Source organism: Mytilus trossulus, chromosome 7, assembly GCF_036588685.1.
Source record: "Mytilus trossulus isolate FHL-02 chromosome 7, PNRI_Mtr1.1.1.hap1, whole genome shotgun sequence".
NCBI classification, from domain to species: domain Eukaryota; kingdom Metazoa; phylum Mollusca; class Bivalvia; order Mytilida; family Mytilidae; genus Mytilus; species Mytilus trossulus.
The window spans coordinates 77,459,738-77,477,476 of record NC_086379.1 but is presented as its reverse complement, the minus strand read 5'-3'; the positions used below and the strand labels follow the sequence as shown (position 1 = coordinate 77,477,476).

General features: G+C 32.3%; 1 protein-coding gene across 1 annotated transcript; it reads left to right on the top strand.

The window, feature by feature from the left end:
* Positions 1–1,724: 1,724 nt before the first annotated feature.
* Positions 1,725–17,217, top strand: LOC134727266 (mitochondrial uncoupling protein 4-like). Its single transcript, XM_063591646.1, has 10 exons — positions 1,725–1,836; positions 5,047–5,163; positions 6,138–6,200; positions 7,217–7,301; positions 8,343–8,465; positions 10,032–10,144; positions 10,758–10,842; positions 13,774–13,863; positions 14,836–14,938; positions 17,141–17,217. The coding sequence occupies exons 1-10, from the start codon at positions 1,740–1,742 to the stop codon at positions 17,210–17,212; spliced, it is 948 nt and encodes a 315-aa protein (XP_063447716.1). The 5' UTR covers positions 1,725–1,739; the 3' UTR covers positions 17,213–17,217.
* Positions 17,218–17,739: the final 522 nt, after the last annotated feature.

Below are 17,739 nucleotides of genomic sequence, written 5' to 3'. Positions count from 1 at the left end.
ACAAAGTTTGAAGCTGGAAAAGGTTTAACAGGACTTAGACATACAAAAGCTAAGTACATCTTGTGTATCGGAATATCTAATTAAAAACTCGCATTTGTATAAAATAGTTATCAAAGGTACCAGGATTATAATTTACTACGCCAGACGCGCGTTTCGTCTACATAAGACTTATCAGTGACGCTCATATCAAAATATTTATAAAGCCAAACTAGTACAAAGTTGAAGAGCATTGAGGATCAAAAAAGTTGTGCCAAATACGGCTAAGGTAATTTATGCCTGGAATAAGAAAATCCTTAGTTTTTCGAAAAAAAAGTTTTGTAAACAGAAAATTTAAAAAAAAATGACCACATTATTGATATTAAAATAAAATAATAAAATAAGCAAGTAACTTATTTAAGATGCCCTCTCCTTTTTCAGGCAGCAACTTTATTGATTGATTGGACCACCATAGGTGTTTAACTGTGTATCTTTTAAAAAACACAGTAAGTAAGGAAATTTCGTTTATTTATTTATTTTATTTTATCAACAGATACAGAGGTGAAAAAAATAGCGGCTAACTTAATTCTTAAACAACTAAATATCGTAAATCAAGCATTCTGTATCTCAATAAAGAATAAGCTATCCATCGAACTGATAAAAATTGCGGTTTTTATCCAACGCAATCATAGGTTTGAACGTAGTTTTCAATTTAGATTCGTTTATATTTTTTGTTTGGGCATGTATCATATTTTCCCTCCGGTTTATATGATCCGTTCATCCTATATTGTCTCTTAAAATTCAAGAGTCAATCTTAAATTGAGAGTAAATTATATGGCCTTCCAAATACCGTTTCGATCCCTAACATCACCGAAGAGACATATATTGTCGAAATCTAGATCTGGTGTACTAAAGAAATATTGACACCGAATGTTTGTGGCACAACATCGTAGCCACTAGTTAACAATTTTTTTTTTCTGTGACGTATTAAATTTATATTCAGATCCATTTTGTTACATCTTGTGATCAATTTTATTTGGCAATCGTCAATGGCAGTCAGCAGGGTTAAAGAACATCAGTTGTTCGACCTGTTAGTCAAATGCGTTTTGTTTAAATATACTTTTTCACTTTTTTGGTCTTTTGGAAAATGTTGTTTGTGCTGTTTTTGGACCCTTCTACAACGAAATTTGTTTGACATGCAAATGTATAAAAATTGCGGATTTTATCCAACGCAATCATAGGTTTGAACGTAGTTTTCAATTTAGATTCGTATATATATATATGTTTATATATTTCATACATAAATCCGTGTGTACTACATTTTAGTGTTGTGTTTCTGTTGTGTCGTAGTTCTCCTCTCATACTTGATGTGTTTCCATCAGTTTTAATTTGAAACCCGGGTTTTTTCTCCTCAATCTATTTATCAATTTCGAACAGCGGTATCCTACTGTTGCCTTTATTTATGTTGTCCTATAAATCGAAGCTGATAACTGAAAACCTTTTTGTAAGTCTGGTACATGTCGGTGTGTATATGATGCAATAATCAAGTGAATGCCTTCTTATTTAAGAGAACTGCATTATTTTTACAAGTCACTATCAATTACCACAGAAAGTGAAATGTATCATCAGGTCAGTATAGAGTATTACGTGAGATACCCGAGTTATTTACCAGAGACTGTCAACAACGACAGAAGGTCACTAGTATCATCAAATGATTAGGTTCTTACTTTAGATACCTGCATTTTTACCAGTGACTGTTAAAAATGACAGGCGGAGATCGTCAGTCAGCATTAGTAAACGCAGATTCGTTCTGGTTTACATATACCCTGTCATCTATTGCGGCGATTATAGCAGAAACAGGTGTGTTTGTTAGTTAAATGGATCAGGAAAGATGCAATTGTTTTTTCTGGAAACTGATATGAATTGTCAAGTGGGTACATTATTAGTTAAATTTATATATTTGTGTATACCTTTTTATACGACCGCAAATTTTGAAAAAAATTTCGTCGTATATTGCTATCACGTTGGCGTCGTCGTCTGCGTCGTCGTCGTCGTCGTCGTCCGAATACTTTTAGTTTTCGCACTCTAACTTTAGTAAAAGTGAATAGAATTTTAACACCAGGTTTATGACCATAAAAGGAAGGCTGGTATTGATTTTGGGAGTTTTGGTCCCAACATTTTAGGAATTAGGGACCAAAAAGGGCCCAAATAAGCATTTTCTTGGTTTTCGCACTATAACTTTAGTTTAAGTTAATAGAAATCTATGAAATTTTCACACAAATTTATGACCACAAAAGAAAGGTTGGGATTAATTTTGGGAGTTTTGGTTTCAACAGTTTAGGAATTAGGGGCCAAAAAAGGGCCCAAATAAGCATTATTCTTGGTTTTTGCACAATAACTTTAGGTTAAGTAAATAGAAATCAATGAAATTTAAACACAATGTTTATGACCACAAAAGGAAGATTGGTATTGATTTTGGGAGTTTAGGTCCCAACAGTTCAGGAATAAGGGGCCAAAAAGGGACCCAAATAAGCATTTTTCTTGGTTTTCGCACCATAATGTTAGTATAAGTTAATAGAAATCTATGAAATTTAAACACAAGGTTTATGACCATTAAAGGAAGGTTGGTATTGATTTTGGGAGTTTTGGTCCCAACAGTTTAGAAAAAAGGGGCCCAAAGGGTCCAAAATTAAACTTTGTTTGATTTCATCAAAATTGAATAATTGGGGTTATTTGATATGCCGAATCTAACTGTGTATGTAGATTCTTAACTTTTGGTCATGTTTTCAAATTGGTCTACATTAAGGTCCAAAGGGTCCAAAATTAAACTTAGTTTGATTTTTACAAAAAATGAATCGGTTGGGTTCTTTGATATGTTGAATCTAAAATGTACTTAGATTCTTGATTATTGGCCCAGTTTTCAAGTTGGTCCAAATCTGGGTCCAAAATTAAACTTTATTTGATTTCATCAAAAATTGAATAAATGGGGTTCTTTGAAATGCCAAATCTAACTGTGTATGTAGATTCTTCATTTTTGGTCCCGTTTTCAAATTGGCCTACATTAAGGTCCAAAGGGTCCAAAATTAAACTAAGTTTGATTTTAACAAAAATTAAATTCTTGGGCCTCTTTGAAATGCTGAATCTAAACATATACTTAGATTTTTGATTATGGGCCCAGTTTTCAAGTTGGTCCAAATCAGGATCTAAAATTATTTTATTAAGTATTGTGCAATAGCAATTCTTTTCAATTGCACAGTATTGTGCAGTGGCAAGAAATATCTAATTTCACAATATTGTGAAATAGCAAATTTTTTTTTAATTAGAGTTATCTTTCTTTGTCCAGAATAGGAAGCAAGAAATATCTTATTGCAAGAATTTTTTTTGATTAGAGTTATCTTTCTTTGTCCAGAATCAACTTAATCTTTGTTATATACAATATACAATGTATATTCACTTTTTACTACCAACTGATAAATTTAAATAATCTTTACCATTCAGTGATAACAAGCAGTTTTTTTTACATCTTAATATTTTATGATGTATTTAAATGAGTAGTTATTGTTGCAAACTCCATTAGAATATTTTAATTGAGATTAGTTTTGGAATAAGGGAAAGGGGGATGTGATTAAAAATTGGGTTCAATTTTTCTCATTTGAAATTTCATAAATAAAAAGAAAATTTCTTCAAACATTTTTTTGAGAGGATTAATATTCAGCATCATAGTGAATTGCTCTAAGAGAAAACAAAAGTTTAAGTTCATTAGAACACATTCATTCTGTGTCAGAAACTTATGCTGTGTCAACTATTAAATCACAATCCAAATTTAGAGCTGAATCCAGCTTGAATGTTGTGTCCATACTTGCCCCAACCGTTCAGGGTTCAACCTCTGCGGTCGTATAAAGCTACGCCCTGCGGAGCATCTGGTTTATATTTACATAAATGAGATTAAAAACATTATACATTCACTGTGAAAAATAGTTACAAAACTATTTAAGATATAAATCGACGAATTGCATATAAACGGTGAACTATAGTTGTTAATTTAGTTTCAGTGTCTTTTGGTCTTTGGCAGACAGTTGTCATAACAATTATACCACACTTTTTTTTTTTTTTATGTAACACATATTTTGAACAGTTTAATAGCTCTTGAGGTTGCTATTCTGTAAATACAGACAATACAATTTCCAATAGGAACTCCCATTGCGGCTAAAACTGTGCCATTTTTTACTCTGATGTTTCGTGAAAAATTATATCCCAGAACGGAAAATTGATATGCACTTCTATCTTATTCAAAGATGAAAATATAAGGCTGTGCGGCATATTTTCAACAGGTAAATTTCTTAAACTTCTAAGAGTTTAAACTTATACTAAAATTATATACTACCCCTAGCGACACTCTCAATTGGACCTCATAAGAATTAAATTATAGGCGCTACCATGTTTTTCTTTCCTGGTAACATGTTATGACTCTATGAGATGAAACACAGAGATCATATCTGGGAACCAATACGAAAAAAATAACACATCTATGAACATTATATATCCAAAAGAGGCGTGCAACCTTGAGGTTAAAAAACTTAAAAGTTTCTAATTATTACTTTCCAAATGATCACGTTTAGTGTATTTATATAGTTATCTACGATTAAAACAAAATTATTGTAGAGTTTATATTAAACAATCACCTCTGAATGAACTTTGTTGAAGGCCGTACATTGACCTATAACGGTTTACCTTTTTAAATTGTTATTTGGATGGAGACCTGTCTCATTGGCACTCACACCGCATATTCATATATCTATTTGATAAATTATTATTGAACAAAATTGTGACTGCCTTAGAAATCGTTGGAGAGGTTTATCGAATATATCATGGAAATACGTTTGCTATCCTAAATCTTACATAATTTGTTTTATTTCAATGCATCATACGCACTGCAAGAACTTAAACGGATACTATATACAGTCTTATGATTATTTTGGCCTGAATATATGTCTTAGAATTCGATTTTTTTTTTTTTTTTTTTTTTATCTGTGATGAGTTTATCTATTTCTTTTTCTATTCTTTGATCAGTAACATATCCGTTAGATTTGACAAAGACCAGATTGCAGATCCAGGGTGAGACACATGTGGGTGGACTCATTGTCGCAGGACAGAAGAGAGGAATGGTCAAAACTATAGTTGGTATAGGTAATTGGTATACCGTTAAACTCAAACTGTAGGATTTCTGATATAACATAGGAAAGGTGGTTATTTTGATATGCAAGTATTAGTAGAACAAACGAATGTTACATAAATTCAATGATAACAAAGTGTAAAATGTATACACAGTAACTTGCTGTGATAATGCATATTACCTTTTATCGTATTGTATGCTAATTACTAGGATGTAATTCTATCTACTGACTTTGATAGTTCATAATAATCATAAGACCAAGGCGCCTGATTTTAATATGAATTAATCCTCAAGAACTTAATTAGACATCATTGAAATTGTTATTAATTGATAGATTTTTTGTGTAAAGCGCCATTTTTTATAATCTTGTCAATTTGCGTGGGGTCAAATTTTTATTGAAGGAGTAATCCGGAATGTCCGACGAGAATCACTGATATTCGACAGGAATCCTCTTCAATTAAGATCGGAGCCAAACGCACTTGCCACCTACTAAACTCATTACTTAAGTGCTGATAGGCTCATGATACTGAAGAAGAACTTCTTAGACCACCGGATCTGAGTTGACCCATATATGAGGTCTCCCTGGTTTTATAAATTCTTTTTCTTTTGATTGTGGTAATAAAGAGGCAACAGTAGGTAACCGATATGCAAAAACTCTATTTCCAATAAACGAAAAGAGAAAGATACATCTGAGGAAAACGCACGAATTCTTATTTTCGTATAATTTACAACTAGTCATCAGTTGAGTTGATGGCTAAGATAATAAAAAAACGTATTTTAAAAATTGCAATAATTTTGGTCGAGAATGTAAAGGACTAAACTAATTTTCCTAGAGGTTATTTTATAAAATAAGCGCTGAAAAAAATAGAATTTACGTACCATTTCCATCAAATCTAGGACTGGCATACTTAATTCTTGAGTACATAAGTTGTATCAGAATATGATCAGATAACAAATAACATACACGCGTTCCAAATTTGTCTTTCAGGAAGCGAAGAGGGTGCCATTAAACTCTTTCAAGGTCTCACTCCAGCTTTGTACAGACATCTATGTAAGTAAACAAACAAAGAAATCATTAAGAATAAAACAAAATTCATTCTTAGTTCTCGAAAAAATCTACAAATTTATGTGACGTATAAAATTTTCTCACGTCAGACACTCAAGTCAATGAATGTGTTCGTAGATAGTAGATGTTTATGTGTTCTGTTAAATTGTTCCTTTTAAAACTGTTATACGATGATGACTGATGTACCCATATTTTGACTATTTTATTTATTTTTTATTCGTGTAATTTTACATCAATGAAAATAGAACGGAATTTGACGCGACTGTCATTAAAGTGAGAGGATTAGCGCTATAGAACCAGGTTTAATCCACCATTTTCTACATTTGTACCAAGTCAGGAATATGACAGTTCTTGTCCATTTGTTGTTGATGCGTTTGTTATTTGATTTTGCCATGTGATTATGGACTTTCCGAATTGATTTTCCTCTAAGTTCAGTATTTTTGTGATTTTACTTTTTTCTATGCACAGACGTTTAATATAAGATACAATCTTGCTTATTAATTAGAACAATGAATTCGTTCCTTATTTATCAGCAATATTACGGTCAATATTTCAACATTTTGATGTTTATTGATATGGCTGGAGGTGAGGTCACATTTTCATCTTTAATGTTCGTCTGCATCTTAAACATATGTTTTTTTTGGTGTAAATTTTCTAATACACAGTGCAACCTGCCTAATCCGACACCTGAGTTTTCCAGCATCCTGCTTAAACCGACACATTTTCATAGTCCCAAAATATGCCTATCATTGCAGAAAAATTCTAAGTTTCTCGACACCCTGCTTAATCCGATATTTTTTGTCTGGTTCCCAGTGCGACGGATTAAGCAGGTTGCACTGTACTATCAATGACAAAGAGCACAACATTATACAATTGATGGACAATACAAACTGACATAAATTGAAGATGGACACATAGTTGATCGATACGATTTGTTCCTAAATATGATACTTGTATAAAAGTGCGATTGCATAATAAGATAACTCGTTTATCACTTACAGTGTATACCGGTTGTAGAATATCTTTTTATGAAATCATCAGGGACAAGGTTCTCAAGAAAAATTCAGATGGCAGCTTTCCTGTATGGTAAGGTTTTTTTATACTTTTAAATATTTATTTTCGACGGTTTCTTTTTCTTCGGAAATAAAGTTTAAGGCGGTCAATTGCTCTTTTTTCCTGTTAGATATAGTTTGTTGTGAATACATGAGATCAATTTGTCGTTCATTAGAAGTTATTGATGCAAAATTGATAATGTAAATTTCGATGTCTTTAGATCCATCATTAAACTTTGTTTCCGCTTTGAAATATAGAAATTTACTCAACTAATATGCACATAATAAAAATCCCGGTTGGATTTTGTGCGGGGTTCGTATTGCTAGTCTTCAGTTTTCTCTTTAATATTTGGTTTTATTTTTTTTATCGTTCATCGATATTTGCCATGGCGTTGTCGATTTATCTTTCGACTTTCGATTTTTGAATGTCCACCATTTCTATATAGTTTATGAAGAAAACGCCTGTACCAAGTCATCAATATGACAGTTGTTATCCATTATTTTGGTGTGTTTGAGGAAAATTCAAATCGGAAAGTCCCTAATAAAATGGCAAATTCAAATGAGAAAACACATTAAACGAATTGAGAACAAATGTCATATTCCTGACAGGCATTATGAATGTAGAAAAAGATTGATTGAATCTGGTTTTATAACGGTAAACCTCTCATTTGTATTGCAGTCGCATCGTATTCCGTTTTTAGTTTTTCTTGGAGTTTGTTTTTTTGTTATTGGTTATTTTACTTCCCCCCCCCCTTTTAGTATCGTCAAACTCTATTCAACAAGTCCATTATTACTCTGGATTTTTTATTATCCATTTTGATATGGTCCCCACCTTGATAATCTTTAATCTAGAAACTAGTATGAAATCTCATCAAGGGTTATTATTGCACATCAGAAAGTATACTTTAATAATTTTACTCTGTTTCTTAGTCCTGAGAACCCCATGCCATCGATCCCATGTTTTTTGCTTTCTTTATTTGGATTTAAAAATTAAAACTGCAAGAATTTGTATATATATCTTCATTTACACCTGGTACCTTGTCAATTCTGTTTTTATTGAAACATTTTGAAATAGGAAATCATCATTAGGTGGCCTTACAGCAGGTGCTATGGGTCAGTTCATTGCTAGTCCTACAGATCTGGTCAAAGTTCAGATGCAGATGGAAGGTCGACGAAGGTTAGAGGGTAAAGCTCCAAGGTGAGTGAAACCTAGCAACAATCATGCTTAGTAGGTTTAACTGTAGCTTTAGTTCAATTTTCTCCAACACTTATCATGCGTTGTTACAATAAAAAGAGCAAAGTATGCAAAATGAAAAAAATGTTTTTTTCTATAGATAATTATTAAATTTGTAGCGAATTGAACTGGACAGTTGTGTAATTAGAAGTTACAGACTACATACCTGTTGATCGTAAGCATATTGATTTCAGTGGTTGTCGTTGGCTATTGTCTGACTAATTTGTAATTGTTCGCTGGTTTTCCGTTTACATTGCTTTAAAATTACAATATGTAATGTAGAGACCATTGTTGAAGACCGTACGTTGACCTATTGTTACGTATTCATATGTTATTTGGTCTGTGTAAGTAAACTGTCCCAAATGTTAACCAATCCACACATTATCATTTTCATCCATACTGAGTGTAGTTTTAGTACACATTATTTAAACTTAATTAAGATCTTAACCATTAACCAACATGAAATTGTCCAACCCAAACAGAAAAATACACTGATATTTAAAATATTAGTACAGATGCTATTTTTCACAAAAAGTGCATATCATTTGGTCTAATGTTTTGTATCACGATTACTTGGTAAAGAAAAATGATATTACTTATATAATAAAATAAACCAATTTAGCCAACCTTTTATATATCTTTCAGATTGTTTGTATTAACATATTAACATAAGTATTGGTTATATTTTCATTACCTAATTTGAATTATGATGATATCATTGAAAAAAGGGCTTCTGTTGTGTTGCAGTCTTCAATTTGAACTTGTTCTAACAGTTGTGAAATGATATGCAAGAGAGACGAAAGATACCATTGGGACAATAAAACTCATAGATCGACAATTAACTGTCAATGCAAGGGCTAAAAAGTAAAAAGACAAACAGACAAAATATAATACACAACCCACAACATATAAAACTGAAGACTAAGCAACACCCATCTTGTTGATCATATCATGTTATTACAAATCCGGTAAATAGTCTGCAAGTTTCAATATTATTTGAAGATTAGCAAGGTACAGTAAATGTTTGTTTAATTAATCTTAACTGACTTCTAATGAGTGTGTATTGCATTTTGACGGAAAACCGTTATACGCTTAATATGCAATTTATATTACGTGTTTGTTTTTATGGCAGTATCATTGGGAAAATGTTTTTCCGAAACGATCGATAAAGAAGAAATTCTTCCCATTTCCATTTCTGAATTTGACTTGAACAGATTTAAACCAAGTTTAAGATTCGAATTCTCACAGACATATGCTTATTTCATATAATGGATTAGTTTTAGTCAGAAGCATGTTAAGAGAATAGTAAAAGCCTTGTTATCATATATAGTTTAAAGTATGATGATACGAATGACAAGTTGATTTAGGTTTGGTTTTAGTAATTTATACAGAATAAAATTGTACTTTTGTGTAATAAAATACATTTGCATGTATCCTTTGCTTTGACGTTTTAGTTTTCGAGTTCCATTTCACCTGCTAAAGCATTATTATAATGTTAATTATTATATCGTTGTGGGGTTTTTTTTTCAGAGTAAAAAGTACAGCTCAGGCATTTCGAAAAATAATAACAGAGGAAGGTGTTAGAGGTCTATACAGAGGCGTTGTGCCAAATGTCCAGAGAGCAGCATTAATCAATATGGGAGGTAATAATTTATTTATTTTTAGATGGAGTTTAATTGTATCATATTCTACATTATAAATATCATTTATATATTATTGTTTTGTTTTTATTACCAGAAAATGATTGCATCGATTTGTATATCATACTTTAAATACTATAATCAGCCTCAAATACATAGTATCCGTCCTGATTTCCAGCTCACTCTAAAAGATGATATGTCTGAGCATTTTTGTCAGAATCACACCTTAAAATCAGATGCTTAGATTTAAGGACTTGTTCAAGAATGCTTTGATTTGTTTTTGTAATTAACACTTTTGTAAATTGCTGTTCATAATCCGCAAGAAATATATTTTAATTTGTTTGAACAGTTTTGAGGATTTTAGCAGTGTTGGTAATTGAAATTGCAGAAACATATTTCGATAGCATTACACAATGCATTTTGATACTATTGACAAATTATGGATTGTATAAACCATAAAACCCTATCTTATACTAAGTACCAAGCATGTTGAAGGCCGTACTTTAACCTATAATGGTTTAATTTTTAAATTGTTATTTGGATGGAGAGTTGTCTCATTGGCACTCACACCACATCTTCCTATATCTATATACGTTATGTCATTATTTTTTTTTAGATCTAGCAACATATGATACAGTTAAACAGGGAGTTTTACAGTATACATCTTTGACGGATAATTGGGTTACACATACAATATCAGGGTAATTAAGGCACGTTTTGTAAAAAAAACCCAAAATGTTCATGATATTTACTTTATCAGTGTCTGTCAACACTGATACCGTGAGTGTATTCTCGAAATGTAGTTATTAAACGGAAATTTATAAGTTTTCTTTCGATTTTCTTCCCTTAAATTACCTTAAACAAGTATGCACCGTGTACTATTGAAATGATCACTGGCAACCATCTCAAAGAGTAGGTGCTAAATTCGTCTGTTCGTATATTCGTGATCTTCTAGATAAAAAAACCTTGGTCAGAAGCTTGACAGTGTTTTTGTGTTAAGTTTCATTTTGCGTCAAATCTTTCAGGAACTTTACTATTTATCCATATTTAAAACCTGTTATCTAGTCCAAATAATTGTGACATCTTGAAAGGCTATCATATTTTTTTTTCTCTGATGCCTTATATCGGGGTGTGGAAGGCGTCAAAGCAAAAATTTAAAATAGGCCTCCAAAGACGTCAAAATTATTTGGACTACCTTTTATCATGTTAAATGAACTTTTTTAAAATGTTTGTCGTTCTATATTCAAAACTAATGAATTTATCATTAAAGGGTTAAAAAGAATCAGAAAACGTATCATACGTCTTAATGTAATGCTAACCCAAATCTCATATTGATCTTTATTCAAGGCAATACTAGTTTACCAATGTTCAATTCTCATTTAACCATTATTAAGACACATCTCAATGTTAACAACTAAAGCGAAGGAAAACGAATGACCTTCAAAGAGAATCACAGTCAGGTGTGTGGACATTGTAAGCTTCGCATGCTATGCGAGTTCAAACTTAGTGAAATAAAGGCCGTTCGGTTACTTATAGTTGTTAATGTCAGTGCCAGTTGGTTCCTTTTGGAGAGTTGTCTCATTGGCAACCACCTTTTCTTTTTTAAATCATCATTTTCACCACGTTTTAAATTTTGTACGCCATTGGCGCGTTTCGTCCCGTCGAGATAATGCCGGAGTCACAGATTGGGGTAAAGATCGACGTGTATCAGACGTACATAGAGAATTGAATGAGTTCGTACACGTTTGGTTCACGCAAGAGGGACGTTAAGCAATCGTTAGACCCGCGTGGCATCAGTTTGAAGTACGTCGATATGCAAAGATATACGCGTGTTGAACGTTTAAGGTTTATGACCCTTTTGTAACCAGAACTTTTCAAACTGCAATTATTTCCAAACCACAAATATAATGAATAATAGAGATATGCCATTTTGCACATATACCAAGGGAAAACTTCCTGCAAAGCATTAATATTTCATGTGTCACTGCATTTAACAGAAAAAAGCGACTTTGTGGTAAAAAAAACAACATTTCTATAGAAAATCCCCAGCCTTTAATGCAAAGATTTTTGTTAAAATTTTTAAAAATTAATTATTAAAATTGTTTTAAGGAAACCAATGCTAGCACTAAATGCATTAACACTCTACCTTTCAGTCCCCGAATTGAAAATATGAGAGTACGTTGGGGAAGGGACGTGGATTTTCTATAAAAGTTCCATTTGTTTAGCACTGAATCAACACAAGGGTACATAATCCTTAAACTCCAGGAAATTTTTATGCAGTAACGAAATTTTCATCTAGCTCTAGCATTTTTCAAGAGTATACAGTAATGTTCGCTTCACGCACGGTATACGCACGTTACAATCATGTTGGAGTGCGGTACGAATAAGTTTGAGACACGTTTAGCATGTTTAGGGCACGTCGTATACACTCAAAGATCGTTCGAATTTTACTTGGACTTCCCTTGGACGTATGCGGGGGCGAGTTTGTTAGATACGCCTTTCGTAGTTTCAACGCTCCGTGACCATGTATCAAGAAGTAGTATAAACAATCAAATTGAGAATAAAAATGGGGAATATGTCAAAGAGACAACTACCCGACCTAGGAGCAGATAAGGCCAATTAAGGGTCTAAGAGAAAATCCTGCACCTGGAATTTAGCCTCAGCTGGCCACTAAATACAAATGTATAATAGTTCAGTAAAACACCTGATAATTACATGTCCCAGACACGCCAAAAGAGCGGATAGTCGTCCCAGGTACGATCGGGACGCGTCTAAAATACATTCAAGGGTGGTTATTGGTGGCATGTATTGCATTTACGTAAGACGACCACCAAACACAGGCCAACATACATCATTTGTACACCCGATAGTTCGCCTTAAACACACCTAATGCTCGTTCTAAACACGATACAGATATGATTGACAATCTAAAAACGTCTAACATTACTATCGTATTGGTAGCGTACATTGTTTTACCTCGTTCGGTGTACGTATGTGCTAAACGTTGATTGTCGCCGGTATAAACAATAGGACAGAGGAATATCGTATCAGTCAATTAAAATGGTGATGGGAACCGTAGTCTCGATTTCAGTCATTTTCCCTTATAACTCTGAATAATAAATGTTTCCTTTCAATGATGGTCCGTATTGTATGAATATACACTAGCTTTACGCAGAAGAGTGGTGATAAACGTAAAGGGAACACTTGTGGATCACCTAGACGATCCATCTACATATATATATTGTTTAATATAAGAGTGAGGCAACAGATAACAAATTAATATTTAAACAAGGCAGACACAAAAACTCCTGATATTGCCATGGCATAAAAAAAAGAAGAAAAACGACAGAACAAACAAAACAACGAAACGACAAGCAACAGTAAACATACCACTTCATAGAAAACTGAGCAACTTTATCTGAATATGAGCGTATTTTGTCAATATAACATGATTTAAAAGAAAATATCTGTTTGTACTAAAATACTTAGCAATATATTTACCATCCCCGAAGCATTGGTTTTCGACCATATACCAGTCTCAGTTATGAAAAAAGCATGTGATCGAAATTAATATATGTTTAACAACTACATTTTATTTTGTAAAGTACTAAAAAATATAATCAACATTTTAGTACCTGTTCCGGACTATCAATGGCCATCTTAGGGACCCCAGCTGATGTCATAAAAACTAGAATTATGAATCAACCAACAGAAAACGGAAGGTATTTATCAATATGTGCAGTATTAGTGTTTGACGGGATAATTTCTTCAAATTTTTTTTTATCTATTCGTAGCACAATTCATCTACAAGCCTGTATGTGTCATTACTTATTCTATTTTGTTTATCATTTTAAAAACCTTTTCAATATTTTTTTGTAATCATTCTTGCTTACTTTCAATCAAATATTCTCTAGCATCACGTATTGCTATACAAAAGATAACCAAGAAACTGATGGAATCACATGGATTCAAAAAGGAATTAGATAAGAAGTAACAGTATTTCACAATGTTGAAATCTCATAAACACCCTTGATATCATCTCTGTTTTTCTAGATTCACAATTCGGTTCTCTAATGATTTCATCTGTTCACCGGTATTATAATAAATGTAATAATACCTCAGTATATTTTTTCTATAAAAAAATAATAAAATAGTTTCGTAATCATCTTTCCCGTACTTTTTCATGGATATTTACATTGGACAATAATGATGTCATTGACTATTTTGCTTGGCAACGTCATACTCTAATATTGTAAAAGGTATAATCTGTTTGTTTGTGGTCAAACAATTAATTCTGAGCTGATGATAGACTCGGGTATTAAAGGTCCTACAGCAATAGCATCTGCCCAATGCCACTTTTAGAAAATAGTGCGTTATTAATTGGTATGTCCGAATTACATGTCTGAAATATCTTCAACAGGAGCTCGAATATATCTATATAAAAAATTGAAAGCCAAGAGTGTATCATGAGAAGCTTTTAAAGTAAAACTCATTTATGTATAACAAAAAGAACAGTCAAAATCATATCGTGTAAGCAACAGACTCTGATGTTAAGAGGGATTAAGGGGCTCTAACAACAGTAAGAAAGAAAGGAGAAACTTGTTCGTATTTTGCAGCAGTTGTTATACGCCGTTTTTGTGTTGATTCTCACCCTGTGAGGCGGCAGTGATTACTATTTCCTGCTTATATTACAGAGGTAAATTATATGCAGGATCAATGGATTGTTTGGTGAAGACAGTCAATCAAGAAGGCTTCTTAGCTCTATATAAAGGATTTTTACCGATATGGGGAAGACTTGTAAGTTCTAAAAGCTTTTCTTCAATATATATATAATACAGCTGCTATTATTTTGATACCTTAAGAACTGCGAATGTTTTCATGAAATAATTATCATTCTACATAAATCAATTGTAACATTTAGTTTTATTCGATATTCAGGGAAAATATAAACAAAAATAAGAAGGTACCAAAAAGTACTGAACCCCGAGGAAAATTCAATCGGAAAGTCCCTAATCATATGTCAAAATCAAATTACAAAACACATCAAAAACGAATGGACTGTCATACTCCTGACATGATAAAGGCATTTTTAAATGTAGAAACGGTGGATTGAACCTGGTTTTCCTCTCACTTGTACGACAGTCTCACCAAATTTCGTTAAATTTACAACGATGCGTGAACAAAATAGACATAATAAATTAAAATAGTCTAAACATGGACAAGCAGTCATCACTGTGTTACAATCTTAAAAGAAACAATTTTACAAAAAAAATCCTAAAAACATTTATCAAACCTTGCTTCGTGTATCTGACGTCACAAACATTATTTGAGGAGGGATACGAATGAACAAACAATGCTAAAATTCACTGGATGGATACGCAATGTCTAGTCCAGAAATATTCTAATAAACATAATATATCAACAATGCAAAATGGTTAGATAACTTTGAGATAAATTACAGTAGTCAGAGCGTTAGAACTAACATAACAAATAGTAACTATTTGAAAATTAGTCGTTGATAGATTAAGAAATAAATAAGAAGCTTGGGTTCACATTCGATTTGGAAAGTTAACTTTTAAACCATTTTATGTATTCTCTTGGGGTTTATTTACCTTTCGGTCACACCGATTTTTCGGAATTGAAATTTACAGTTGGAGGCATTTCTGTTTAAATGGTTGGTGAATTATCAACTGCAATTTATAATGAACGGCCGTTAGTATTCTCGTTTGACTTGTTTTACATGGTCTTATCGGGGCCTTTTATAGCTGACTATGCGGTATAAGCTTTACTCATTGTTGAAGGCCGTACGATGACCTTTAGTTGTTAATGTTTGTGTCATTTTGGTCTTTTGTGGATAGTTGTCTCATTGGCAATCTAGAATTTTGGCTTTTGATTTACAAGTTTATGATTTTTTTGTTACCGTTTAAGATGAAAAATACACATTTTTCATTTCATTGTCGTGACCCATATAATAAAAGTTATATTTTCTTTGATCTAATATTTACTTTCAAGAGCAATGCTCTTAACAAAGATATCATGCATATTAAGAACGTGTTTCCAAATGTAATCTTCAAAATAGGACTTATTGGTGACATCCAATCATACATAATTGGAAGCCTAATCAAACACGAAGTTGAGGACATTGAAATCCAATATAAGACGGATACATTGTTTCCTAGATAATCACCTTCACATACATTAAGCAGACCAATTATACTCCTTATATTTTAACACCGAAACGATTATTTGATCTTTGTTTGTTGGGGTTTTACAGGATTTTGAAAATAAATAACTTGCCCTGGTAGGAACTGAAAATAAAAAAAAACAGTGTTCAAGACAAGATAGGCATCAGTATTCTGCAGCTCAAACAGGAGAAAAACTAAAAGAGGGACAAAAGATGCCAAAGGGACAGTCAAACTCATAAATCTAAAACAAACTGACAAAGAAAAACAGACAAACAATAGTACACATGACACAACATAGAAAACTAAAGAATAAACAACACGAACCCCATTAAAACTAGGGGTGATCTCCGGAAGGGTCATCAGATCCTGCTTTACATGTGTGAAAAAAAATAAAAAGCGGAAACAATAAGCATGTGAAATTTTCTTCTATCTAACTACATTTCAAATGTTTGGTGCCTTTTGATTTTTTGGGCTGTTCAATCCACATATTCGTAACGTAAAAGAACGATTGATGCAAGTTTTATATCAGTGGAGTTAATCGGAATGTTTGCAAACATAATTGAAAATAAAATGAAAGTAATTACATTTATCTTTAAAATAATATTTACAAGTTTGGTGTCAAATCATTTTATACTTAAAAAAAAGTTTGGTTGCAGGAAATACTCAAAGTAAAATACAAAACAAAAAAGCAAAGCTCGTGATTTTACAAAAAAACCCAACATATTCCTGTAATTCATTACTAATAATATTTAATTATTTTGACATAAGAATAAATAAAAGTCATGTGATAATATTTTCTTACCTTTTTTCTCAGGGACCATGGTCATTGATATTCTGGATATCCTTTGAACAAATCAGGAAGCTGTGTGGTGTATCATCATTCTAATCTCAATATAGTCATACATTATTTTTATAGGAATATCAAAGTAATTCCTTGAATACCTTTTAATCCATATATAATGAAACGTTTTTAAAAGGGCAATAGCTACGAGATATGTCAGAAATTAGAATATGACTTTGTTTGTTCAATTATTAATGAAAGTGGAATAGTGACCGAAAAATACTCTTTTACTAACCATTTTTGTTTAATTTGCAAAAACAATCTAAAAAATATCGCTGCTGAATTATTCACTTGCATTGAATGATTCGACCTGATTTAATTCGTATCTATGTGACTTTCAATTCAACCCTGGTGAGGGGTTAAGTATCTATTTTGGAAATGCCAGCATGGAAGCGAAAATAAGATGAACCATTTCGTTGACTGATTTGATTCACATAAAGTGGTTCTTACACAGGTAAAACCGAGGATTAAAATACTTTTTCACCTACAATATGAAATCAAACAGACCTAGAAAATCCAAAACATTTTCGAGGAATGTCCTTGACCTGGGAAAAATCGTCAAGAAGGTATGC